General features: G+C 41.1%; 1 protein-coding gene across 2 annotated transcripts; it reads left to right on the top strand.

The window, feature by feature from the left end:
- Nucleotides 1–25,732, top strand: RADX (RPA1 related single stranded DNA binding protein, X-linked). Of its 2 annotated transcripts, XM_066640100.1 has the most exons (15): nucleotides 1–1,280; nucleotides 2,659–2,801; nucleotides 3,335–3,527; nucleotides 5,586–5,694; nucleotides 6,149–6,240; nucleotides 6,322–6,444; nucleotides 7,741–7,845; nucleotides 9,683–9,850; nucleotides 11,372–11,532; nucleotides 14,549–14,727; nucleotides 16,370–16,435; nucleotides 18,228–18,307; nucleotides 20,273–20,572; nucleotides 23,023–23,202; nucleotides 24,261–25,732. In XM_066640100.1, exons 1-15 carry the CDS (start codon nucleotides 428–430, stop codon nucleotides 24,404–24,406), a joined length of 2,898 nt encoding a protein of 965 aa, XP_066496197.1. In that variant the 5' UTR covers nucleotides 1–427; the 3' UTR covers nucleotides 24,407–25,732. The 2 variants fall into 2 exon arrangements, with proteins under 2 accessions (XP_066496197.1, XP_066496198.1); XM_066640101.1 differs by lacking the exon at nucleotides 6,322–6,444.

The raw sequence follows: 25,732 nt of genomic DNA, 5'->3' as shown, positions 1-25,732 counted from the left end.
CTACCCACAGAGGGGCAGGAATAAGGGCCACAGTAGTGCAAGGCACTGTGGGAAACAAGGGAAGTGGGGCAGCTGTCAAGGGTGAGACCACCCATGGTGGGGGGGCATGAGTTAGGGCAAGGCATTGTGGGAAACAAGGATAGTGGGAGAGGGGCAGGTTTGGGAGTGAATCCACCCAGGATCGGGGAGGGGCAGGAGTGAAGGCCTAGCAGTGCATTGTGGGAAACAAGGGAAGTGGGGCGGCAACTGTGGAGGGTGAGACCACCCAGGCTGGGGGAGGGGCAGTAATAAGGGCCTAGTAGTGCATTGTGGGAAATAAGGCTAGTGAGGTGAGGTTAGCTGTGGAGGTTGAGGTCACCCATGCTGGGGGAGGGGCAGGAATAAGGGCCACAGCAGTGCAAGGCAATTGTGAGAAATAAGGGGGGTTATGGGAGACTGCCTAGGGGAGGATAGTGGTTCTACCAAGGACATGGGTGAGGGGGCTGCCATTGAGGTGGAGGGGCTGGGCAGGCCTGCAGGCAGGGTTACAGCATTGCTCAGTCAGCCAGTAAGTGCTGGGGAGGCTGAAAGGTCCAGAGGGGATGCAGGAAACAGGGACACTGAAGGGGAAGCAGGCACAGCAGGGGATAGTAGCAGCAAAGGTGTTGAGGGTGCAATGGGGTTCGTGGAGAACAGGAACAGCAGGGGTGCAGAAGCAGAAACAATGGGCGTTGTCAGTGATGCCGGTGGTGCTCCAACTCAGAACTCCTGGATCCAGAGGACGTTCGACCAAGTTCTCAAAGCTTCCCAATTGAGAGTCTCCCTTACAGATGCCCAGCCAGTCACTGTATTGCGGGTGGAGAGATACATGGAGGACAGTGCAGTGCTCAAGTCGCCTGCCAACAGCAGCAGTCATGCACCTTCTGCTCCTTTTCCTTTGTACTGCTATGATGTGACAATTACGGATGGCATATACCAGGAGAAGTGCCTCCTGGCCCATGAACTGAATCCCCTGGTGCACAAAAACGCTCTGTACTGTGGCTTGAGGGTGAAAATAACCCAGTGTTCATATATGTATCATGAGAAGAAACTGCGTTATGGCTTTCTGTGTATTGAACAGCTTGAAATAGTGGGCACATCAGATGTAGGTGATGATCCCCAAGAACAAAAGGAATACAGTCAAAAGCCCACCACACCCCTGAAAGGTGACAAGAAACATTACCTTCCTTTGTGGAATACTGAAGATCCCTATGGGGATGTTTGGGTAGAAAAGAAGTTGTCACAGGATGTTTGTGTCGATGGTAAGTTTTTGTACCACAAGGTAGAAACACGTGGAATAGTGGGTCATGGGCACTACGTGGGTCGTGAGCCAATTTTAGGTGGGTCCCCATTCATTTCAGTATTTTATTTTTAATAGACTGGATGCTACCCTGGTATGTGACTCTATTTGGGGAAATGTTACAGACCTGTACTTTTAACAAGCTACTAAGTATATGCTTTAAACAATGATAGTCAATTGGACTTACTCCTGGGTAAGGGTGGGTAGGATTGCAGCCTAGGACTGTTAAACATTTTCCTGCTTGATGATGTTACTTCTGGTCATGACATCACTTCTGGTGGATCCTGACAGATTCTCATTCTAAAAAGTGGATCTTGGTGCTAAAAGTTTGAGAACCACTGACGTGAAGGATGGTTGGCTGGGAACAGTTGTAGAGAAGTAAGCCATTTTAGGATCCACCACTGCTGTTGGTTGGATCAGGTGGCTCTTGGATTTCAGGATGAAGGTTGTTCATGTGTAATGCCAAATCATAAATGAGCACTGAGGAGCTTAGGAAGAGGAACTTTAGTCAAATATTGGTTTGCAAGATCATCATTTGCTTGTTCAGCAAACTATGGTCAGAAGGAGGGACTTGCTGCACATGAAGGGGAGGAAGGAGTGTGTGATCCTGAGGCTCCTCTGTTTATTCACATAAGCCTATAATACCTCATTGTCTGTTACTGTATATGTTGATATTATGTTGTCCTATATAAGGCCACGAACTTGAGAGGCAGTTTTTTTCTTTGGGGCGTTAGACCAGTGTTTCTCAATGTTTGTCCCCCACTGTACCATTTTGCACAGTCCACATATTGGAAATACCACCAGAAGTAACTGGTGATGATGTCATCACCAGTAACTTCGGGGTTTGGAGGCTAGATGTGACATGACAAACACCAGTAAGAGACTCAGGGTAGGTGGGTGGTTTTTTGAGTGCTCAAAAAGCATGCTTTGGAGCTCTGTGCACCAAGGCAAGTCTCCTACAGTTGTTTATCACATCATGTTGCTTGTCTCCTGCTGAGTGGCAGGTGTCCAGGGGTCTCAAGCATTCCACCAGACATTTCCTCAAGTACCGCTGGTGCTACCCATACCGCTGGTTGAAAAGCACTGCCTTAGGCACTTATAATGGATAATGAAAAAACATTTTTCTGAACTGAGCAGCTTCTGCATGTGTGCTTTGAGCTGGCATCAGAGCAATCAAATTGGCCATACGGATAGCTTACCTGGCTGGGCTGAGGTTGAGATCAGTCGTTTTTACTCCTAATCCTTCCAATGGCCGCATGTATTTTTTAGTGGTAGTAAACGGAGGTTATGAAATCAAACCTGCACAATATACGCTTTTTGTTTCTCGTTTCTTTTCCTAGAGTCCAAACTAACTTCTCTCTTTAATGTGGAGATGACCTGGAGGGCCAAAATAAACTTCCAACCCTTGCTTGTTAGAATCATGCATAAAGCAAGGTTACGTTATTATGGAAAACCGGACAAAAAAGTGGATATGCCATATCAGGTAGGAGATCTGCAGCTCTGACACAGTTCTAGAATTCGGAGCTTAACACATACTGTTGCATGTCTAATGCTGTAGGATGTGGGTGTTGCTGATGCGCCTTAATGCTTCATAAAATGTGGCAAGCATTTCTTTGACAGCCATAGCAACAAATCAGTATATAAATTTTTTGTTTCTGCAGTTCTATCCTACACCATCCTCATACTACTTTATAAAACCCTCTGTGTATTGTGCCCTCCCTCTCTTCACCCTGTCATTCTTAACTTGTACCCCAATCCTATACACATTGATTAGAAGACAAATCCTGTTTATTTCAATGAAACTTCAGAGTTTAGAATTGAGGCCTTATTTATAAGCCTTCTGAGTAAGGGAAGTATCATTTTTGTATGGCATCTTGCAAAGGTTGCACGCTAATGGGTAGAGATAGAAAAGTATGCAGTTGGAAAAGGCATTTAAAAGAGCGGTTCAATCATAAATACTTTCTCTCTTCTAGAGTGTTGTTCACAAGCTCAGGACATGTTCTTGATTCCTTTTAGGCCTATTTCGAAGTGGCTGATCATTCTGGCATGACGTCAATGGTTTTGTGGAATTCCTTGTGCCCTGAATGGTATAACCGTATGAAGGTTGGAACAGTGCTGCTGCTTGAGCAGTATACTATCAAACCAAGTTTCCTTTGTAAAACACAACCAACTCCTAGAGATTTGCACTTGAAAAGATTCTCATTAATAGGTTAAGTATTTCAGGTGGAAATTGGGGTTCAGTAACTGTGCAGAAGCAGAAAATATGCTTGTTTAGAAGTAGACAGTGTGACATATCTGTCTCAGTTTGGGTTGTCTGTATTAAGAAACACTGGTCAAAATACGAACTATGAACCATCTGGGCAGTGCAGAAGCAAGAGTTTTTCAGCGCTCTAGTTATCCTAGAGTAGAGAGAGAGGTCTTCACACCTTGCATGCTAGAGTCAAGGCAGATTCAAAACAGCTCCTTGTTTGGCCTAAGCTTGCTGCCCCTTTCATCAATAGCAGTACCAGATGTTTCAGTAGTAGTGACTGCTCCCATAGCTACACCTTTTGCCTTAAATAGGCAGACATCTTTGCTCTGCTTTCCTTAGGAAGCTTAGGATTACATGGTATCCTTAGCTCATCACCTTTTGCTGTAAACAGCACAATTAACTTTTATTTGTTTTTTTAATCGCCTCTTAGCATCTTATATATATATATATGTTGTGTGTGTGTGTGTGTGTAGGCAAGAAAGTGAAATATATAAAATGCATGTGTGCAAGAAAGTGAAATATTTTGTCAGACTAGGAAAGACGAAAACAGTTGATGATTCTAAGCCACTTTGACAGTAATTCTAATTATCTCTGTGAAGTAGCAGATTCAGATTTGTCTGTTATGAGGCTTTTTTTTTTTTACAAACAAACATATTGTCAGTCTACTGATGAAACCAAGGTTCTGTTTTCTACAAGTGCTAATGGGGTTCAAGAAATAATGGAGAGATTAAAACAGGGGGGAAGGGCCAGTTGAAATGAATAAGAATAGGTACAAATTAAATAGTGAGCATTTCTGATGAAAAGGCCGGGGGGGGGGCGTCACTCCTCCAGCATAAATAGAATGCTCATGTAGTTTTTAATATCAATAATCAGCTCAAATGCGTATTTTTTTAATTCAGTAAATAATTTTCTTTTACTGATCACTTTTAAAGTTCCTTGTGCTAGAACAATGCATAAACTGTTTTAAGTTCCCAGTGAAAGGGAGGAGTATATAATAAGGAACTCTCTTTGCATAACTGGATGGGTACTGATTTGCTTGTTTCCAGAGTAATTCTGTTAGTGAGAAGTTATGTCTGTTGGCACATTGTCTTTCAGAATATGGAAGTACAGTACAGTCTGTGCATAGCTCTTCATGTGTCTCATTCTGGGAAGATCCTTTTAGTAGGTGAAATATCATTAGTGGTAGTGACATTGACTTTTCAAGATACCCATCATAACTTTTTTCAACTCCGTGTAGCCTAATATTTAATTTTCCCTCTTATCCAGATGAAACATTGGTGAATTTATGGAAGTTTTGCAGTGTACTGGAAAGTTGTTTACAGGTGTGATCCATTATACTTGTGTAGGGAAGAAAAAATATTTTCAGAATCTTTTGAAGGTCTATTGCAGATAATTCACATCTAGCATTTTTGTGTCTTCTATGTGACAAAGCTCTTCAATTTGCAGGAGGGAAATTTTTGCCTGTGACAGAACTGCATTCTTCCCTTTAATTTAGTCTCTTGTAAGAAGTTGGCAGCCAGGATGATTGTTGCAATATGAAGGGAAACATCTAGAGACATAAAGGTTATGGGTGTCTCTCTCATGGAACAATACTTGTAAAAACGCCATCAAAAAATGAGGTGTATGTTCAGCCTGCCTAAGTGAACAGCCTTGAGTCTATGTAAAAGGTGGTTTATAAATACTGTAAGGAATAAATTGGTTTGAAATTTGTGAGCTTAGAGGGGCATTACTGAGTGACACAGACATCAGATTAGACTGAAGAGAAAGGACCAGGACAGGCAGATTACTTAGGAAAGCTCTTCTGGTAAGGAAATGCCATGTTTTCATTTGTGTGGTTTATGACTCTCTCTGTGCAAACAAAGTTGAGTTAAAGCAACTACGTATAATAAACGGGACACATTTGTTTCACATATAACTTCAGTCCTGCTTTCACTTTATTACTAATGTAGTAAACACCTCATCAGATCTAACCATAATTGTTAAAAATGCATTCTTATGTCAATAATTCTTTTCTAGAAATCACTTTGAACGCTCGAGACCCTCCAGCTAAAATTAACATTATTCCAGAGAATAAAGTTAAAGCAGAATGGAAATTGCCTGAAGTTAAATATCAGTTTATAACAAGGTTAGATTTTTTCTGTTCTTTTGTTTACAGAACTTTCTTAGCTTAGACAAAATTGAAACAACAATATAAGAAAGGTAAGGGGGAGACAGAAAGATGTGACAGGTAAAGGAGAAGAATAAAAAAGAGCAAATGAACCTGTAGGAAAAAACTGCCATTCAGCAGACATAAGTACATTTGTCCTTGTGGATGCATCACTAAGCCTTCATAAGGTAAGTGTGATTCTTGAAGTTAAGTGAAAAGTTTTCTTCTGTACTGTGTAATAGAAGATTTGCTTTGAATATTCAAATATGTCTTCCTGTACATCTCTCTCTTTTCAGTCTGTTTGTTTGTTAGATTTGTAATCTGCCTTTCTCCCCAAAGGGCACCCAAGGTGGCTAACACTTAAAATACATGCAAATATATAACTATAAAAATACAATAAAACAATAAAATAGATAAATCTGATCTGTTACAGGTCAGAAGTAGAAAGCTTATCAAACGGTGATTCCTGTGATGTTTTTGGACTTGTACGTTATGTAGGAAGGATCGAGCGCACAAGAAAAAAAGGTTATTTGAATTATTATAATACTTATAAACTAGTTCAAAACTATTTGGTTAAAAACAAATCAAAATTTCTGTTGTCTGCAGATCATAATGAAGATTTTTGGATCCATCGTTGGGTGCATGTTGTTGATGGAACCTCAGAGCAGCCTATCATACTGGAATTATTTGCAACTTCTCAGCCAGATATATTTGAACAAATTCACCCAAGTACTGATTTTAAAAATGTTTTAATTTTTTTAAATCTATAATAGGTCTTTTAAAAAAATCCTATCTTACATTTAAAGTACCATAGTATTGATGGATATCATTGTAGCTCCTTCTGCTGTCCCTTATAGAAAAGAGTAAATAGGTAATTGAAAGAAACCTGGGATTGTATATGCATGTACAAATGCAGTGAAATAAACATTTTTGTACCATCATTATGGTTTACACAGGTTCATGCCTTGTTTTTCTCCCTCTGTCCAGTAGGAAATAGTGTCCTGTGTGACACACGTTCAGTGTTTACAGGCTTGTTGCTTAGACCTTTGATGACGGGTTCATTGGTTTAGAGCAGTGATTTTCAATCTTTTTCATCTCATGGCACACTGACAAGGCACTAAAATGGTCAAGGCACACCACCAGGTTTTTGACAATTGACAAGGCACACCACGCTGCCAGTGGGTGCTCACATCTCCCATTGGCCCTATTAATAAATGACCTTCCCCCAAATTCCTGTGGCACACCTGTGGACCACTCGCAGCACACCAGTGTGCCATGGCACAGTGGTTGAAAATGGCTGGCTTCGAGTATAATTCAGGAAGTTATTTAAGGTGTGCAGCAGGGATTTGGAACACTCAAAGGACTTCGGACCTTTTTTAAACTTCAGCAGCATGTCAAATGCCTCTCAGAGTGAGTAGGCCTAAGAACAGTTTTGCAGGTCAGATGAAAGTGTCCATTTCATTCAACGTTGTGTTTCCCGCAGTTGTAAATCATGGAAATCCATGAACTGGACATGTAGGCAGTAGCCCTCCTGTACTGTTGCAACCAGAAACCAGTACAATGTAGTGAAATACTGCCTAGTTCTCACAACTCACAAATGAAGTGGTAATGTCTGGTACTACTTCAGACTGCAAGTAAGGACTTGAACAAATGCTTTAGCACTCCTCTCTCAAAAGATTTTTACGTATAGAAACCTCTGGTGTCAGGGAGAAGAATTGGGCTAGGCCAGTAAGTTGCATTACTTTTTGCAAAATTGTTTGAACACTGAAGAACTCTGGGAAGAAAGTTTTAGTTAAATGAAAATGGACTAGGAGGATTATAGAAGATTGCAAATTATAATGGGACAGTGTTCTTGCTCTTCCACTAATAGCTTTGTTTTCACTCAGTGCTTTTTAAATTGTTTCATTGGAGTTGAGGAATTGTGCCTAAAGTTTTATTTATGAACTCACATAAATAACCTGTAAAGTAAGTGAATGTAGTAAAGTCACATTTCAAAAAACGATGCTATCCTTTCTCCATCTCTAGTGACATACTTGGCATGTACGCAAATGAGGGTGATACAAGATAGTGAGAGTGACCCCCGTACAATTTATCTGACCACATCTAATGAAAGTCAAATATTTATTACAGGTAAATAACTTTTAAAACCTATCTTCCTAACTAATCCCTGCAAATCATAATAGCCACCTTTCCCTGCCGTTGAACTTTTGCGCGTCTCCTTTCACTCCTCTGCAATAGTCTTTGGTACTGAAACTGCCACCATCTGTCTCAATAAGTCTTAACTCTTCGTTGTTAGTCCCTTTTCTTAATGTGGAAATCCTTAACTACGTTAGCCATGTGTGTGTGTTGACTTTGCAGAATGGACCGATTAGTTTGGCAGATGTCAGTTTGTTTAAGTTTGTCAGTGAGCTATATGAGCTTGAGATCAGAATAGTCACAAACAGTGTTCCTGCTAAGGAATCTGCACTGCTGTACGAACACCTTTGCTTGGTATGTGGAAGCTCCTTGGCATTTGCGCTTACACTGCAGTGACATCAGATGTAATCGCCAGAGTTCCAGGAACACTGAGATGCATGGTGGTCACAAGTGGCTTTATTACTTCCATCGTATTAAGTACTGCCCTGAGTCCCAAGACTGTGATGGCTTTAAATACTAAAACTTTGTTGGCCTGTATTCAGCACTGATATCACATGAACAGTGTCTAGCTAGGCATTGTCTTAACACACACAGCTTGAAATAGCTGGCTCATGCCATGCCCGTCGTTCCTGCATGAAAGCACAACAACATACGTCCAGTGCAAAAGGGCTGATGCAGCTGGCAGTAACTTGGGTGTCCATAACAGAACTCTGTAATTTGCAAAACCAATGTATAGGCAGTGCATTGCCAGTTGTTTATATTCAGATGTATATTTCAATTCTGAATTTCTTTACACTGGGCTTGGGGGGAGGAGCAGGGGTCGGAATGTGCTTGATATGGTTAACCCCTTGATGTATTATTGGAGCCCTGGGATTCTCTGTTCTCCATTGGTATGAAATATACTTGAATAGTTTGAGAGTCTTGCACCCATGACAGCTTAGTGCACCACTTAAAATCATGGTTAGTGCTACGTTAAAGAGCTCAGTGAGCCACAGTGTCTCATGCTTCCTTCTCCCACACACATGATAGGAGCAAAAGCTTTTGATTTTGCTTGTATGCAAAGCTCAGTTATGTGGGAAAATGTGACATGTGCTAACTCTAGTTTGTTTAAAAAAAATACTTTGGATATAACCATCAAAAGCTTTTGTGATTGTCCTCTTGCTTTTGTCAACCTGAAAGATTGGTGGAGAAGAATTATGAGAGACTGCCTCTCTGAGGCCCATTCATGTAGGGCTGAACTATGTTTTGTTGTTGCATCAGAACAAAGCCACTGAGGCTATAGTCCTATCCACACGTTCCTGGGAGTAAGCCCATTGACTATAATGGGATTTACTTCTGAGTAGACACGCATAGGATTGGGCTCTGAGATTACAGTTCTGTGCCCGCTTCCCTGAGAGTCCCATTGCATTCAGTGGGACTTGCTTCCAGGTAAGTTATAGAATTGCATTGTAAGTTTGTAGTCTCTAGGGATCAGGCCAGGGTCAGTGAGGGGTTCTGTGAGGATTATTAAACCTCTGGGGAAGTAGTACATTACTACAGCTTGGCCTCGTGTGCCTGCATTGAGCTTCTCAGGAGTGTTAGAAATTGCTGCAATTCTTCCTTCTCTTTGCCTTGTCTCCTGAAGCCAAAACAATAGCATTCCCAATATCACTTACAAATGCCATGGTATTCTTCACAGAAGTCCCTGATAATGAGAACATATTTAACATTTTTGAATGGTTTTCAGCATAGTACCGCAGGGCATTGTGGCACAATCGTTTGTGAAAGTTACTGGTTTAATCTTTTAATTTTTTTATTATACTTCCTACAGCCTTCTTTTTTTTTTTAATAGGGTGGCACAAAGGCCAGCCGTATACAAAAGATTCCAAAGTGAAAAGCTTTATCCAATGGATTAAAACTCAGTCGGAAGCTTTGCATATGGAAAAAACTTCCATTGGTGGATATTATCCTTTTCCACCAGTTCCAGATACTTTTTTAAAGTATTGTAAAAGCGTTAAAGGTACTGTATTCCATTGTATAGTGTTGGATATGCTTGCCAGTTTTTCTGATAACCTTGTAAGCGAACAAAACATTTTAACATAGATCTGTGCAATCCAGCTCTTTATCTGAAGATAATGTATTCAAAGCCAAGATCCTGCGCAGCTGGGCTTCTAATTCCCCATGCACCCCAATAGCATCCTGGTGGCCCTTTTAAGAAGAGACTTGAAGCATACTAGGAAGAAGGATTGCAAGAAGTCCTCTATAGTGTTCCCTTAAATCCCTGTTCACACCTCTGAGGCATTTGGCACCCTTATTCCTCCCTCCAAGTCACACTTATTCCAAAATAGAAAGATGGAGATCTGTGCTATCCCCAAAGCTAAATCCAAACACAGGAGGGTGCTGCTTTGAAATTCATTCCACCTGGATTCATTCTCAGGGATCATCTAGAAATGGATGTGGCTGTATAGGGCTAGGAGTTATAGTGATGAGGCTACATATTCTTCATTGAGTCAACCAGACAGGTTAAAGATCCAGTTATGGCAAAGTTAATTAAAACAAGGGTAGCATGCAAAAAGGGTTAGAAGGGAAGTTATAAGCATATGCAATGGAGAGCCTTGGCACCGTTACTAAATGGCCTTTGTTATTTTGGTTTGCTGGTATTGCCATTCTGTCTCATTGGTCAAATGTGCCCAGCACCTTTACCTGCTTCTGGGCTGTGGGCAGGCATGTTCAGTCTGAATTCTAGCCACCTCCAATAGGAGGGACACTCAGAACTGGTGTCTTTAGGAATAAAATATCTTAATCCCTTAACAATAAACCAGTGATTTTCAATCTTTTTTAATCTTAGGGCACACTGACAAGGTGCTTAAATTATCACACCATCAGTTTTTTGACCATTGACAAGGCACACCATGCTGTTAGTGGGGGGCTCACATCCCCCAATGACCCTACTAATAAATGACCCTCCCCCAAACTCCCGTGGCACACCAGTGTTCCACAGCACAGTGGCTGAAAATGGCTGCAGTAGATCACGTTTTGGCAAAATCATATAGCACTCATTAGGTCATTATGGGACTGAGAAGAGGGAGATCTGGACATTTTCACCATTACATCCAGAGAGAGTCTTTGAACTGAGGGGTCTGATTTCTGACTCTAGTTTAAACTAATAGTAAGCAGTGTCATTTAGCTAAAGATCACAATTCCACTAAAAGTGCAAGCAGTAATCTGTATCCTAACAATGTAAAGGATGCAATTTTCACAGCAGCCTAAGGACAATCACAGTTAGCCCGAAAGTATATTATTGAAGTAAATGAGCATCAGCAATTAATGTATTATGGAAACAGCTATAATCTCCCTTTTGTTGATGTTCATGTGAACTATCCTGATAGCCTGCTTTTCTTAGATGTTTTGCAAATGAACCTTTAAAACAAGTAGCTTAGCATTACTTTCTTTTCCATCTGACTCCTATGAATCTCAAATTCATACATTTTTGGTGGTATTGTTTCTTTAAAACTAAGTTTCAGGGGATTGCTCTTTGCAGTTGAATCAGTTTTGACAACCATCAGTGAAATGAAGAAGGAGATTGAAAGCCTGCACTACAGGGAGCACAAACGCATTGCTATTCAGGGGATAATTAGTGCTATAAGATATGTCAGCTGTAGCATTACATCTCAAGATGCCTCAGGAGTGGAACCAATGCAGGTATGGTGCTTGAGAATTAATAGTATAGTACTTATGATACTGTGATCATAATTACAATTGAAATCTTCTGCATTTGAATTCAGAGAACCCACAGACATTGTTTCTTGATTAGCTCCCCCCTTATTTTGAGAACAAGTAGAGTTTGAAAGTCGTAGTTTAGGTTTTCAAAGTTTTAATGACTTGGTGTATTTTTTTTAAAGAGTGGCTGGCCTGATACGTTTAGAATCTTCAACTCTAAGTGAATAAAGCAATGGAAATAAACTGGGTTTGGAGAAACTGGAATTGTGAATTATGTAACTGATTTTTGTTTGTTTGCTTGTTTTATGTATTGTGAATACATGCAACTTGTGAATTATGTAACTGATTTTTGTTTTGTTTGCTTGTAAGATGCCACAGAATTTAAATTCTAGTTGAGTGTGAATTTCCTGTAAACTGAAGGCCTTGTGTGCATGTGTTATGTTGTGTGTTATGTTGAAGCTTCATGACTGGAAGTGCCAATGTAGTTTTCTTCTAAAATTACTTCAGGAAAAGGGGGTCCAGTCTTTCTCCCACTAAAATAGGAGTGCCCAAACTCCAGCCCTGGGGCCACTTGCGACCCTTGAAGACTCCCAGTCTGGCCCTCAGGGAGTCCCCAGTCTCCAGTGAACCTCTGACCCTCTAGAGACTTGCTGGAGCCCATGCTAGCCTGATGCAACTGCTCTCAGCGTGACGGCGAGCTGTGGGATGAGGGCTCCCTCCACTGCTTGCTGTTTCACATCTATGAAGCGGCAGCAAAGGAAAGGCTGGGCTTGCTTTACGCAAGACCTTTTATAGACCTTGAGCTATTGCAAGGCCATTCATATAAGTTCCTTCTCTAATATATTCATTTATGTAAATTTATTCAAATTTAAATATAAATTAATTGTTTTTTTCCCATTCCCCAACACAGAGAGATGATGTGGCCCTCCTGTCATAAGAACATAAGAACATAAGAACAGCCCCACTGGATCAGGCCATAGGCCCATCTAGTCCAGCTTCCTGTATCTCACAGCGGCCCACCAAATGCCCCAGGGAGCACACCAGATAACAAGAGACCTCATCCTGGTGCTCTCCCCTACATCTGGCATTCTGACTTAACCCATTCCTAAAATCAGGAGGTTGCGCATACACATCATGGCTTGTACCCCATAATGGATTTTTCCTCCAGAAACTCGTCCAATCCCCTTTTAAAGGCGTCTAGGCTAGACGCCAGCACCACATCCTGTGGCAAGGAGTTCCACAGACCGACCACGCGCTGAGTAAAGAAATATTTTCTTTTGTCTGTCCTAACCCGCCCAACACTCCATTTTAGTGGATGTCCCCTGGTTCTGGTATTATGTGAGAGTGTAAAGAGCATCTCCCTATCCACTCTGTCCATCCCCTGCATAATTTTGTATGTCTCAATCATGTCCCCCCTCAAGCGTCTCTTTTCTAGGCTGAAGAGGCCCAAACGCCGTAGCCTTTCCTCATAAGGAAGGTGCCCCAGCCCCGTAATCATCTTAGTTGCTCTCTTTTGCACCTTTTCCATTTCCACTATGTCTTTTTTGAGATGCGGCGACCAGAACTGGACACAATACTCCAGGTGTGGCCTTACCATAGATTTGTACAACGGCATTATAATACTAACCGTTTTGTTCTCAATACCCTTCCTAATGATCCCAAGCATAGAATTGGCCTTCTTCACTGCTGCCGCACATTGGGTCGACACTTTCATCGACCTGTCCACCACCACCCCAAGATCTCTCTCCTGATCTGTCACAGACAGCTCAGAACCCATCAGCCTATATCTAAAGTTTTGATTTTTTGCCCCAATGTGCATGACTTTACACTTACCGACATTGAAGCGCATCTGCCATTTTGCTGCCCATTCTGCCAGTCTGGAGAGATCCTTCTGGAGCTCCTCACAATCACTTCTGGTCTTTACCACTCGGAAAAGTTTGGTGTCATCTGCAAACTTAGCCACTTCACTGCTCAACCCTGTCTCCAGGTCATTTATGAAGAGGTTGAAAAGCACCGGTCCCAGGACAGATCCTTGGGGCACACCGCTTTTCACCTCTCTCCATTGTGAAAATTGCCCATTGACACCCACTCTCTGCTTCCTGGCCTCCAACCAGTTCTCAATCCATGAGAGGACCTGTCCTCTAATTCCCTGACTGTGGAGTTTTTTCAGTAGCCTTTGGTGAGGGACCGTGTCAAACGCCTTCTGAAAGTCCAGATATATAATGTCCATGGGTTCTCCCGCATCCACATGCCTGTTGACCTTTTCAAAGAATTCTATAAGGTTTGTGAGGCAAGACTTACCCTTACAGAAGCCATGCTGACTCTCCCTCAGCAAGGCCTGTTCGTCTATGTGTTTTGTGTCAAAAATGATATGGCCCTGCTCTAGAACAGGGTGTCCAAACATTTTGGCAGGAGGGCCACATCATCTCTCTGACACTGTGTCAGGGGCTGGGGGGAAAAAACAATTAATTTACATTTAAAATTTGAATAAATTTACATAAATGAATTTATTAGAGATGGAACTTATATGAATGTATGACGGTCTTGCAGTAACTCAAGGCCTACAAAAGGCCTTGCACAAAGCAAGGCCAACCTTTCCTTCTCTGCCACTGCTGCATCACAGATGTGAAACAGCAAGTAGTGGAGGGAGCCCTCATTCCACAGCTCAGGTGAGATGTCGAACAGTTGTCCTCATGCTGAGAGCAGTTGCATCGGGCCAGCATGGGCTCCAGCAAGTCTCTGGAGGGCCAGAGGCTCATTAGAGACTGGAAGCTCCCCGAGGGCCTGATTGAGAGCCCCTGAGGGCTGCAAGTGGCCCCTGGGCCAGGGTTTGGGCACCCCTGTTCTAGAGCAATGTGTAGTTTGGTCCTGACCCTTCTGGTTGTAGTATTTGGAGTTAAAGTTAGATTGTATTTTTTTTTTAATCACTTTGAATAATAGGTAACGGGAATATTAATTTGTTTTAGATGAAATATATCTCGCTGTTCAATTCCTACAGATCAGCAGAAAGCCACCATTCGAGAGTTCTGCATCGGAGAGTGATCCTGATAACAAAGGACGAAGCAAGTGTCAACGAACTGGAGACTCAAGTTCTATGATAAGTCCTCCATCGGGGCAGCAGGAGCAGCACACAGTAACCAGAAAGCTTCAAGCAAAACGAAAGATTGAGACTGTGGAGTAAGCTATTTCTACAAAATGGAATAGATTCCAATTAATTCTTCCATCCTGTTGGCATTGTGTCAATTTTAGGTTACAATCCTGCATCTGTTGAGTTCTGTCAAAAGAAGATTAAGCACATGGAGCATGAGAATTACACAGTTTTCAGATGAGTTGCTTCAATGCTTGAATTACACAGTAGCAAGAAGCCTTAGGCTGTCTTTTTTTGCATTGGCAATAGAAATCTGGGCAAGCCAGTTAGATAAGAATCACTTGGATATTGCTAAACGCATCCTGGTTAAAATGGAGTACTCAGATTGGGTAGGGTTAGATTCTTAGCATCAAGGCTACAGTCCCAGGGTGGCAGATAAGACAGATAATTAAGTATTAATTATTGCACATTGTGAGTTCATGTAGGCATTTAGTTCTTCCTAACAATGAATACATGTTGAGAAAGTAAAATGCAAGAATGCTGCACCACAATTTTTTGGTGCAAGAGTTTTGCTAAACTGCTTTTGGAATATTCTGGGGATGTATGTGAATATGCACAAAAATCCTCATATGCTTTTTCTAAGAGTATTACTTTGAAAACTCATAGAATTATTGAGGAGGAACAGATGGAACTTTGTATATCCAGCCTCTGTAATAAAGTACAGTGAAACTTTATTCAGCCAGGTCCACTAAAGAACAATTGTACTTAAGCTATTTCAGGTTTTTAACATAGATAGAATGGGTAACCTGGTTACATCTTTTCCATATCTGTTTGATGCCTACAAGGTAATATTCTGTTCTAGACAAATGTGGTCAGGTTGCCCAGGCTGTTGCGTCTATATCTAAGGTTGTTTCTCTGAGTTTTAAAAGGCTCCTGCTGAATTGCATGACTTCTAAGATCTGGGGGTGAGGGAGGGTAGAACTTCCAGTTCCTAAGCCAAGTGAATGAAGTGTCTTTGTGCCAGTTGTGGGAGCCTAGCACTTGATCCTGTGCTCTTCCATCACTGTTCTAGAGAGCACTAGATTGGACTGACAATTGGCTGCAAGTACTATGGGACTTTGGTTAATATGAAGTAGCTTGTAGGAAGTGCCTTGTGCTGAACTGGACCATTAGTCCATCTCTAGGTCAGTATTGTCAACACAGATTGGCAGTGGCTCTCCAAGGTATCAGCCAGGAATTTCGATCTGCCCTACCTGGACATGCCAAGGATTGAACCTCAGACCTTCTGCCACCGCATAGCGCAACACATTAGCATTTTGATGCAGGCACCCTTAGTTATAAGGGAGGGCACCAGGATGAGGCCTCTTGTTATCTGGTGTGCTCCCTGGGGCATTTGGTGGGCCGCTGTGACATACAGGAAGCTGGACTAGATGGGCCCTTGGCCTGATCCAGTGGGGCTGTTCTTATGTTCTTAACTACAATTCCCAGGAAGCCTTGCAGGTCTCTTGTTATCTGGTGTGCTCCCCGGGGCATTTGGTGGGCCGCTGTGAGATACAGGAAGCTGGACTAGATGGGCCTATGACCTGATCCAGTGGGGCTGTTCTTATGTTCATTCAAGAAACAATAGTCCAAAGTTTCTTCTGAATAAAGAAATCAAGTGTTCATTAGAAAATAAACGCTACCTATTAGATAAAATAACTTACTACTACTTATTTTACTACTTATTTTAAGGATAAGAAATCCTTCGGTGCCGTCTGAACATTCATATTTCACAAGATCTGCAGGCAAGAAAATAATGTAAGTATCAAGTTCTGTGTTCTCGGTGACTTCTCAGTTTCATTGGATGGTATTTTAAATTGTAACTTTCAAAGCTCATCTTCTAAATGCAACCTGAAGAAAAGATGGGGCAGGGGGGTGGGAATGTGATGGATTTTTTTTCTGCTTCCAAATGGCTTCAGTCTTTCAGTTCCAACTCTTTACAACTAAAGGCTGCTTTTGCCATTCAATCCTAAACCAATTTATTTGAAATCAGAGGTCTTTCACACATAAATTCTGTTTGCTATGTGAACACTGGTATTAAAGTGCTCTTTCCCACACCAGACATGTACATTGTAAACAGCAAAAATGCCCTTAAACACCTGTGTGCCTGTGCATAGGAATGATGACCTGTTCAGACTCCTTGATGCATATATGTAGATATTTAAGAGCACATGTGTTTCAGGTCCTATGACACATTAACTTAATATTCTTTAAACAAAATAAATTGGGTGAGACGAGAGCAAGAAAAAGAGATGGTGTGAAGCTTCTGTGAAAACACACTCTATGGGGTGATTGCACCCGTAATGTGTTTGAAGATATTCAGAGCCTTTCTGCTTCGAACATTACAATTTGTATTTAAACTGGCAGTGGATTAGATAATACGAAAAGTAATTCATCTTAATATGATCTGTCATTTTATGTAACGTTTACCCAGCTGTTCCATGGAGATAAAAACTGTTTAGCCAAAATAATTGGTTCCATTGCTGAATTTTAGAGTCATTTTAACATATGCAGCGTCAAATATAAAAGTAGCAAAAATAGGCATGTTAGACTACAGTTCATATCATGAAGCCAGAAGTACCGATAGAGTAGACTTGCCAGATGGCAGGGTTTGACCTAAGCAGTTCAGGTTTCTTCCCTTCTCTTCCTTCTGTTGAAGAACTTCAAGCAAGAAGTTACTTCTCAGGGTTGGAATTAACTGCATTGCAAAACCTAGCATAAAGTAGGTTATTCCATCATCCTTAGGTTTATATGCAGTGTATATTTTATAGTCTCTACAAATGGGAAACAAACAATCCCTTATCAGTTAATGTTCAGCAGTATTGTAAACTCTCTCTGTGTGTTTGTTACTGATAAACATTTCCAGAAGAAAATTGACATATTAAAAATAAACTATATAAATTGTAACACCTTAGATTGTCTTTCTGTTTAACCAGATGAATATGGTTGTTGTAAGCAAAAAAGATGAGGCTTGATGGATAGAAATTAACTGTAAAACATTTAATTCTTAATTAAATGTCTTTTATTAGTGCATGTCATGTTGCTGTCTGAAACTTTGAGACAGAATATGAAACAGATACAAACTTTTAACATGTTTATTTGTATATTAGGTAATTGATATACAGATTTATTCCATGCTGATTCTGCTGACCATTGTCTTAGATTTTATTTTTAAGTAGTCTAGTAACATTGTTTTCTTGAGCTGTATTCTCTATAATCCTTTGTGACTGTTGGGAAATGGTCATTCTCGTTGGAAAGAAAGATTATTAACAGTAGTAGTAATTATACTGCCTCAGAAAACCTCCAGACATGACCGGAAGACACTTCCAGTTGTGTCCAGAGGTCCTCTGATTCCCTGCCCCCACACCCCCGTGGATTTGATTATGCGTGGATATTGGTATCTGCAGGGGGTCTGGGAACGGATCTCCCGCAGATACCAAAGGCCAGTTGTGCATAATTTGAGATTTCTGTAAATGAGAATTTGTGACTTTTGATGACGTGACCAGAGAACCGTGACTCTGAGTGACAAAAGCATGTTTGTTTTTTGTAGGTTGCAGAAACATTTGCCAGAAAATTCCCCAGCAAGAAAGGAAAGTCAAGAAATGACAGAAGCAACAGAGCCCTGTAGAAGTACGTATCTTATTCTTGAAACTTGTCAGCCTGTCAGTGTTCTAAATTAGGATAGATAGCAGAGATCTTAGGACCAATGTGAAAAGAAAAGCAACGATCATAACTCCTAATATTTCATTTTTGTATTTGTTGTTTACATTGTAAAAAATTAAGGTCAATGGTTTTGTATGTGTTGGTTAGTAGTAGCAGTAATAAGTTATACATTACCTAGTGCTACTAATCCTTACCTGATTGTAATTGCATAAACTCCCCTTCCTTTCTGAGATGGACACACAGCCTCCACTCTTAGCTATGAGGAGCAAGGAGACTTCAGTCAATTGCGTGCGTGTGTGTAGGAAGTGATCTAATATGTGTTGGCCAGGCTCCCGCCTGGTCAATACCTTTTTATCATATGGCACCCTAGGATATTTCCCAGCCAAGACAGCTGACATAGAGCACAAAGAGATTTTTGCAAAAGCCATTTGCTGGTGCAGGGAAGAGAGGCTGCTTTCCAAAGCAGAAACTTTATTCTCAGAACCTAGGATATTCTCTGGGATGTCCTGTAGTAGAGGAATATTTTGTTTCGTACACTGTGACCAACCACTCTTACAAGTTTTGTCCACTTTGTCATACTGAAAATCAGATTTTCCCACTCTAGCTTTGGTCAGCGAACGATGCTCTCATGCAAAGCAAGTAACCTATGCTTTAAAGACAGTTGTGTCATTAAAACATACTGCGGTAACGAATTTCACTTGATTTATTGTGTACCTGCTAACAAGTAAATGTCACTGGGTGGCTCTGAATTCCAGCGTTTTGAGAACACACAATCTATACCGCACTGGTGAACCATCTGGCAGATATTGATTGTGCTATTGCAGTGTTGAGGAATGTTAGCGAACAATCTAATTGCTGAAGACGTCACACTGTTGTCAATATTCTTTTTTTATTTACAGCTTGCTACGTCAGTTTGACTAAATTGTTTGACTGAATTGAATTGTTTGACTGAATTGAATTGTTTGACTGAATTGAATTGTTTGACTGAATTGAATTGATTTATATCAAGGCAATTTTAGATCAAGTTTCCCATTGGTACTTCATATATTTTCTAAATGATGATGCATGCTAATTCCTTAATCTAACCAGTACAGCATGTTAATTTATAACTAAATAGATCATTTATGCAATCGAGGAGGCTGTGCTTATGCCCAGTGTGGCAACTTTTTCCCCCATTTCTGCTGTATTGCATATCTTGCCCCAGTCCTTCTCTCCACCTCTGAGAAATACAAAATAGCCAAGCATCCTTTACCTTTTGGTTATGTATCCCACGTGTCTTTGTTGTTTAGAAACAACTATGAACCCAAAACTTTCCAAAAGAAAGAGGTAGTAGTTTGTGTGTGGATTTTGTTATCATATGGTGGAAAGGGAATGTTTGTGTTTGCTTATAGAAAATATTCATTATTTATGAACTGGGCAAACTCCAGAGCTCAGGTAGAGAGGATAAAATGGGGAGTATACAAAATCTCCTAGTGGCACAGCCTGGAGTTGAGGACTAGAATGGCTCTCCAGCCCCCATTATAACAATATGGTAGATGAGCTATTATGCTGTATTATAATGCTTGACTTCAAAAACATTTTTCCATGTTTCTTTGCATAACAAACATCTTTAACCTAATGTTTTGATGGAGGGCTATTCTCTTTTAAGAGTCTGTAAGTGTAGGTTCAGCATGGTTGTATTAAGATTTAATTTTAACCAAGGTATTTTAAGTAAGAGAAACATGGTATTTATTAAATTTAGAACTCTAAACTAGTTTTTAAATCTTTATACAGTAATTGATTTTTAAAAATGATTATTTTAAAAATTCACCAACTGAAAATGTTGATAGATTTTTGTTTTTTCAAGTGTGGGTTTTTTCTGGTTTATTAGAAAATCAGAGTTTTTATTGAAGTAAACGGAGATTAACTAAGCCTTTAATATCTTCATATTAGCAGGCAACAAAGAAATGGCTGATGTGCCTGAAAGAGTTCAAGCAGAGAGGATGTGCCATAATTCCTGGGAAAGTGCTCTCTGGACAGCAGTAAAAGACAACTTAACACAACACTTGCGCTACAGCAGCATTTTCCCAAAAAGCTTTCCTTGTAAATTTGATTATATGCACAAAGAATTCCTTATGCAACAATGCAATCTTCAGGCAGCCAAATGCAAACCCAAAGAATGCACAGCAAGTGAAAAAACAAGTAACTTTGAAAATGCCTCTCCTGTTGAATACTACGAGGTCTCTATTCTTGGTAGGTAACCACGGGCACCACTTCCCCAAAACAAAGTTCAGCACCCCACTGGGAAGCGTTAACTGTGTCGAAACCTGAGTGTTACAAACAAATGAGTGTTGTTGCACAGTGCTCAGAGATGGTGAATGAGATACTCATGCTTGCTACTCCACAGTTATGATGAGTTATTTTTAGAGTAACTCTTGAGAGTTTGACTAGGATCCAAATTCCAAGAAGAACTTGATGTTTTTTAAGCAGTAGCCAACCTGTGTTATGTGGCAAATCACTCTTGAAACAGAGAGGAGTTAAAAAAGCAATCAGTGACCCTGAAACAAGTGGTCTCATATTAAAAGAAAAAGAGGGTAGGATCCTGTTTGGCGTGTACACCTTCTTAGACTTGCCTAAAGCACCTCTTTGAAATCTCAGCCTTAGAACTTCTGTCCAAAGTTTGTAGGGTTTACTGCTTGACTACATGATTAATGTCCTCAATATTTACAAGAAAATCGGCTTACTCTGCCCCGCTCTGCAGTTTACTGAGTTAATTTTAGATTTCAGATCCAGAATTGTAAAATAAAAAAAATCCTGCAGATCTGGTCAGAGAGAAAAATAAGTTTTAACAAGAAGAACAACTGCAAAATGTTACACACAGGAAAGATGACCCAAGTGTATATGTGGCTAGACAGCAGCACTTTTAAGAGAGATAGGTGGGCTATAATAGGGTATCAAACTGACAGTAAGCTAATAATGTGGATGTTTTGCCTCCCCCCCCCCCCAAAAAGCCAATCCTCTATTGGTCTATATTAGTAAGAGCATAGGTGCCAAGGCTTTAGAGAAATATTATCATAGTCAGCATTGGTAATACATAATCTGAAGAACTGTTTTTAGTGCTAGAAGGACATCCTTGATTATTTAATTGTTCAGGTGGGCTTTGTATCTGCAAGGAATCAATTCTCAGACCCTCCTGTTGGCATCCTTTATAGTCTCGGAAGACTATGGTATCGCGCTCTGAATGGTGGCTCTGGAACAGTGTCCTCTCCAGTATGCGAAGCCTGGGTAAAGTAGGTATGGAGGATAGGCTGTTACCCATGCAGCAAATCCCCCCTCTCCACGTCACTGAAATGGTCCAATGGAAAGGCAGAAGCCAATACGGTTGGTTCCAGCGGCGTCGCAGGAGTTGCCAGAACGTGACTGTGTTCAGCCATGAACTGCCTCAGGGACTCCGGCTCCTGATTTTGCCTCGAGGTTGACTCCTGAAGCCTTTTCCTTAACTGGATGTAGCCACAAGGCAGAGGAGGTTTGGGATCAGAGTTTTCCTTCTCTCAGATGAGCTGCCTTCCCAGGCTGACGAGCCCCATCTACCCGGTGGCTGTTTAGTCGCCTCTTACGACAAGTACAGCCAAACTGAGGGCCTATTCTTATCCCCAGCCCCCAGGGGACACAGACCCTCCACAGATACCAAAAGCCATGGATAATGAAATCCACTGTTTTGACCCCTTCAAACCCTCTGAAGGTGACGGGAGCTGAGCTCTGGTAACTTCCAAAAGGCTTTCCGAAACCCAGAAACCATGCGCATCTGCCTGCAGTCTCTGCGGGCTTCAGCGTGGCCAAGAAGGCCAGAAAAGCACTGCTTCTGGTTTCCAGACAGAAACCTGATGTGACATTTTTATGCCTTATAAGGTAGCCTGAGGCCTGAGGAAGCCCCTTCTGGGTCGGGATCTGTGTTGAGCGAAATCTGCAGTTGTAAAATCCATGGTTAAGCAGAATCAAAACCTGTGATTCTGTGGAACTTTTCTGGCCAGATGCAAGGGAGAGCATCAGGTTAACTCTTGTTAACTGGTGTGCTCCCTGGGGCATTTGGTGGGCCGCTGTGAGATACAGGAAGCTGGACTAGATGGACCTGTGGCCTGATCCAGTGGAGCGTTTCTTATGTTTCAAGGAACAAGAGGATAGGAAGTTGTCAGAGCAGCCTTTGTTATGGAGTGTCTCGTCTTGAAAGTGGGTGTCTTGAGAATATGGGCCATTGCAACCATTCAGACTGAGATTCTGGCATTAGCATTTTATAAGAAATGTTAGCCCTGCTAACTGGGCAAAGAGCCAAGTGGTGGTGCTCATGTGTTTCGTAGGGAGAAAGCCACTATTCCTATTCACTTGAGTTCTGTGCATTTTCTAGTGGCTGTTTGTTGGTGTATCTTCTGCATCATTTTAAGATTGTGATCCCTTTTGGGACAGAGAACCATTTATTTGCATTTTCTCTGTAATGTGTTTTATGAACTTCTTTTTTGCTGAAAAGAGGTGTATAACTATTCTTAATACTAATGAGTTTGAATGATCAGACTACCGAAGAGGGAGCATCTGGATTGGATGAGCATATATTGTAAAAGCCTTGTCTTAAAAGTAGTGCCAGAGCAAAAGAAGTCGAAGAAAGCTACATAACAACTGGTAATAACAAAGGATGCCTCTTTCTTGCACAGGTATAAATCATGACATTGCTATAGATGTTGCCTTCCTCCCTATATGTTGTGCTGGAGATTCCCATTTATTTCCACAAAAAGGCACATTAAACAATGCAGAGTCACCCTGCACAAGTGGTACCTCCTTTCAGCAGGAAACCATGAACAAAGATGGACTTTCTGAGATATTTTCACTTTCAGGTAAGAACATCTAGAGATTATGATGGTGGTGACCATGGCTAGCATCTCGTGTTCCAGCATAAGCAGGTGGAGTTGGAAGCAGAGATTTACCATTCCACCACCCTTTCTATAGGATTCTTTTATAAAATAATCTTTAATGTTATTGACTGGACATTTTAGAAAAAACAACCTGGTTGGGGGATTTGCTACCCAGGACTGCTTTTTTAGCTTTGTTTCAGTATTGGGCAATGAGCTACTTTGTATTAATTCACTGAAGATTTATATCAGTTCATCTCTTATCTAGATTAGGCTAAAATCCTAACCGCACTTTCCTGAACAAAATAGTCCCATTGAACAAAATAGGCTTACTTCTGAGTAGACCTGGTTAGGATTGCACCCTTAATTATCTTGTTAACAAACCGATTCTGTCTGAGGAACACCCCAGTCCAGGAGTTTGTTTGAAAAAGCCCATGTGCATATTTTCCCTGCAAGCCTTTGTTTGAGTGGTTGTGACTAAATAATGAAGTGGTTTTGGATATTTGCCCCAATAGTTGATGGAAAATTATTGCTTTTCACCTTAATAGTGGCAACAATTTTAATTCTGTCAATAATTTCTTCATCTTAGATTTTACGTCCAGGAACTAGAAGCCTACAAATCTGTCAGGGGTCATTAGGTGACGTACCATGCCCCAGACTGACAGAAGTGAAAGGGGGAAGGAACTATAGCTTAGTGAAGGAGTATCTGCTTAACGCAGAGTTTCTTGACTTCCACATTTCAAGCAAGAGTGCAATTTTTTATTTTTTCACCAACACAAAGGAAACACCATCTGGATGAGGTTATGGGGACCTATAGCCATTATTGTCCAGACTGTTAGCTGGGCTTTCTGTGAAAAGATGCTTGTGGAAATCATGCTGGCGAAAGGAGGATAGAAAGATTCTCTCCCATCCACATTCTAGATTATATTCATTCTGGGATATAGCCCACCATTTAACACCTTAATGTTTTTCACTGAGTCAAGTAGGTCCTTGAAAATGTATGTTTTTAACTTCTAATACAGTGATTTGTCTTTGCACCCCAGATGAAGTTTTAAAGGCAGCTGATGACCTGGAGAAACAACATGTCATCTGCATCCTGGATGTCTGTTGTTTGGGTGAAGATAATGTTGAAGTCTTTCTTAACAAGGTGTATAAAACAACAGAAGCAGATGTAACAGACCAAACATAGTTTAATAGTGACAGTAGACCTCATGTTATTAAAGTGAAGCAAGGAATAAACTTCAAGAGAGCCTCTGTCTCCTGCCGTTGTTTCAACAGAGAAACCTTGGAAAGGAAAGCTCCCAGACCTTCGAACCTGAAAGGGCAGATTATCTACAGAGGTTATATGTGACACGTTGCATTCTAACCTCAGTTTTGGAGTGCTACAAGAAATGATTTGGTGACTTTCATTTAACAAAAGGCTGCCAGCAAACAGACAGCAGTGAATATGTTGACCAGCCAAATCCTGTTTGTTTTGTCGCCTTTGTGCAAACTCTGTGCATATGCAGAGGGGAAAACTGGGGTTTTAGCTGCTGGTATCTGATTGCTAGGCATCTGCACGCAGTGATGTTCTTTGACTTTGTCATCACAATTGTGAACATCTTTTGGAAAAGAAAACAACTTCTATCCTCCTGGGTGTAAGACAAAGCTAGGACCTGTCAGAGCTCAGTTAATCATGGAAGTAAGCAGATCAAAATGAAAGGAGAAGATGGGAGTTAAGGAACATGTGGACCTTCAACATGTCTCATTGTCCCTACAGGCTGCATCTTGAAATAGCAAAAGAGCTGCCAAAATAGATTGCCTCGTTAATGCTAGGCACTAGCAGTTCAAGTGGGGTCAATATGGTGGGAAGGAATCAAGGGGAAGATCCTGCTTTTCCTGGTAGGTGACAGCCTTTACTTCCTTACGGATGTCTTCAGCACTCTTTGAGAAGCCAAGCTTTGAGAACCCTTACATTTCCCATTCTGAATCATGATTATGCTGTCAGCAGAACTTAATCAGGCACCTGCCCCTGCCCCCAAGATGCTGAACTTTGAGCAAATCATCACTCTTAAGTTTCAGATGAGAAGTAGTAACTGCATTTCTTGTAGTTGGTTCATAGTTAGTTTAGCATAGGCACGGGCAATTCTCCACCCACTCCCAATTTCTGTCTAGATTCTTGGAACTTCCCTGTGGCCTTACTTGTTAAGTGTCAGCAAGAACTGACATTTGAAGGAACATGAGGCACACCTCAACACTTGGCGTGGGTCAAAGTGGTAGGAGTGGTGTGACCTGCAAAGGGCCCCCATACAACTGCCATGCTGTATTGCAGCTAGTTCGTGTATGCAGCTAGTTTAGTTCTATTTGGGAACGGAGTGGTCAATCACACACTTTCTAAGTTATAGTCTAGCTTTGCTATTGTAATAACTTACTGAAGTATTGATTCAGTCTTTACAAAAGAGCAAAACTGTCCACATAATGTGATTTCTTTGTGTTTTTTTAATTTCCTGTACTATAAGTTTTAATAAAAATGCAA

Source organism: Tiliqua scincoides, chromosome 12 (assembly GCF_035046505.1).
Source record: "Tiliqua scincoides isolate rTilSci1 chromosome 12, rTilSci1.hap2, whole genome shotgun sequence".
Classification (NCBI taxonomy): domain Eukaryota; kingdom Metazoa; phylum Chordata; class Lepidosauria; order Squamata; family Scincidae; genus Tiliqua; species Tiliqua scincoides.
This window is presented reverse-complemented; position numbering and strand designations above follow the sequence as displayed.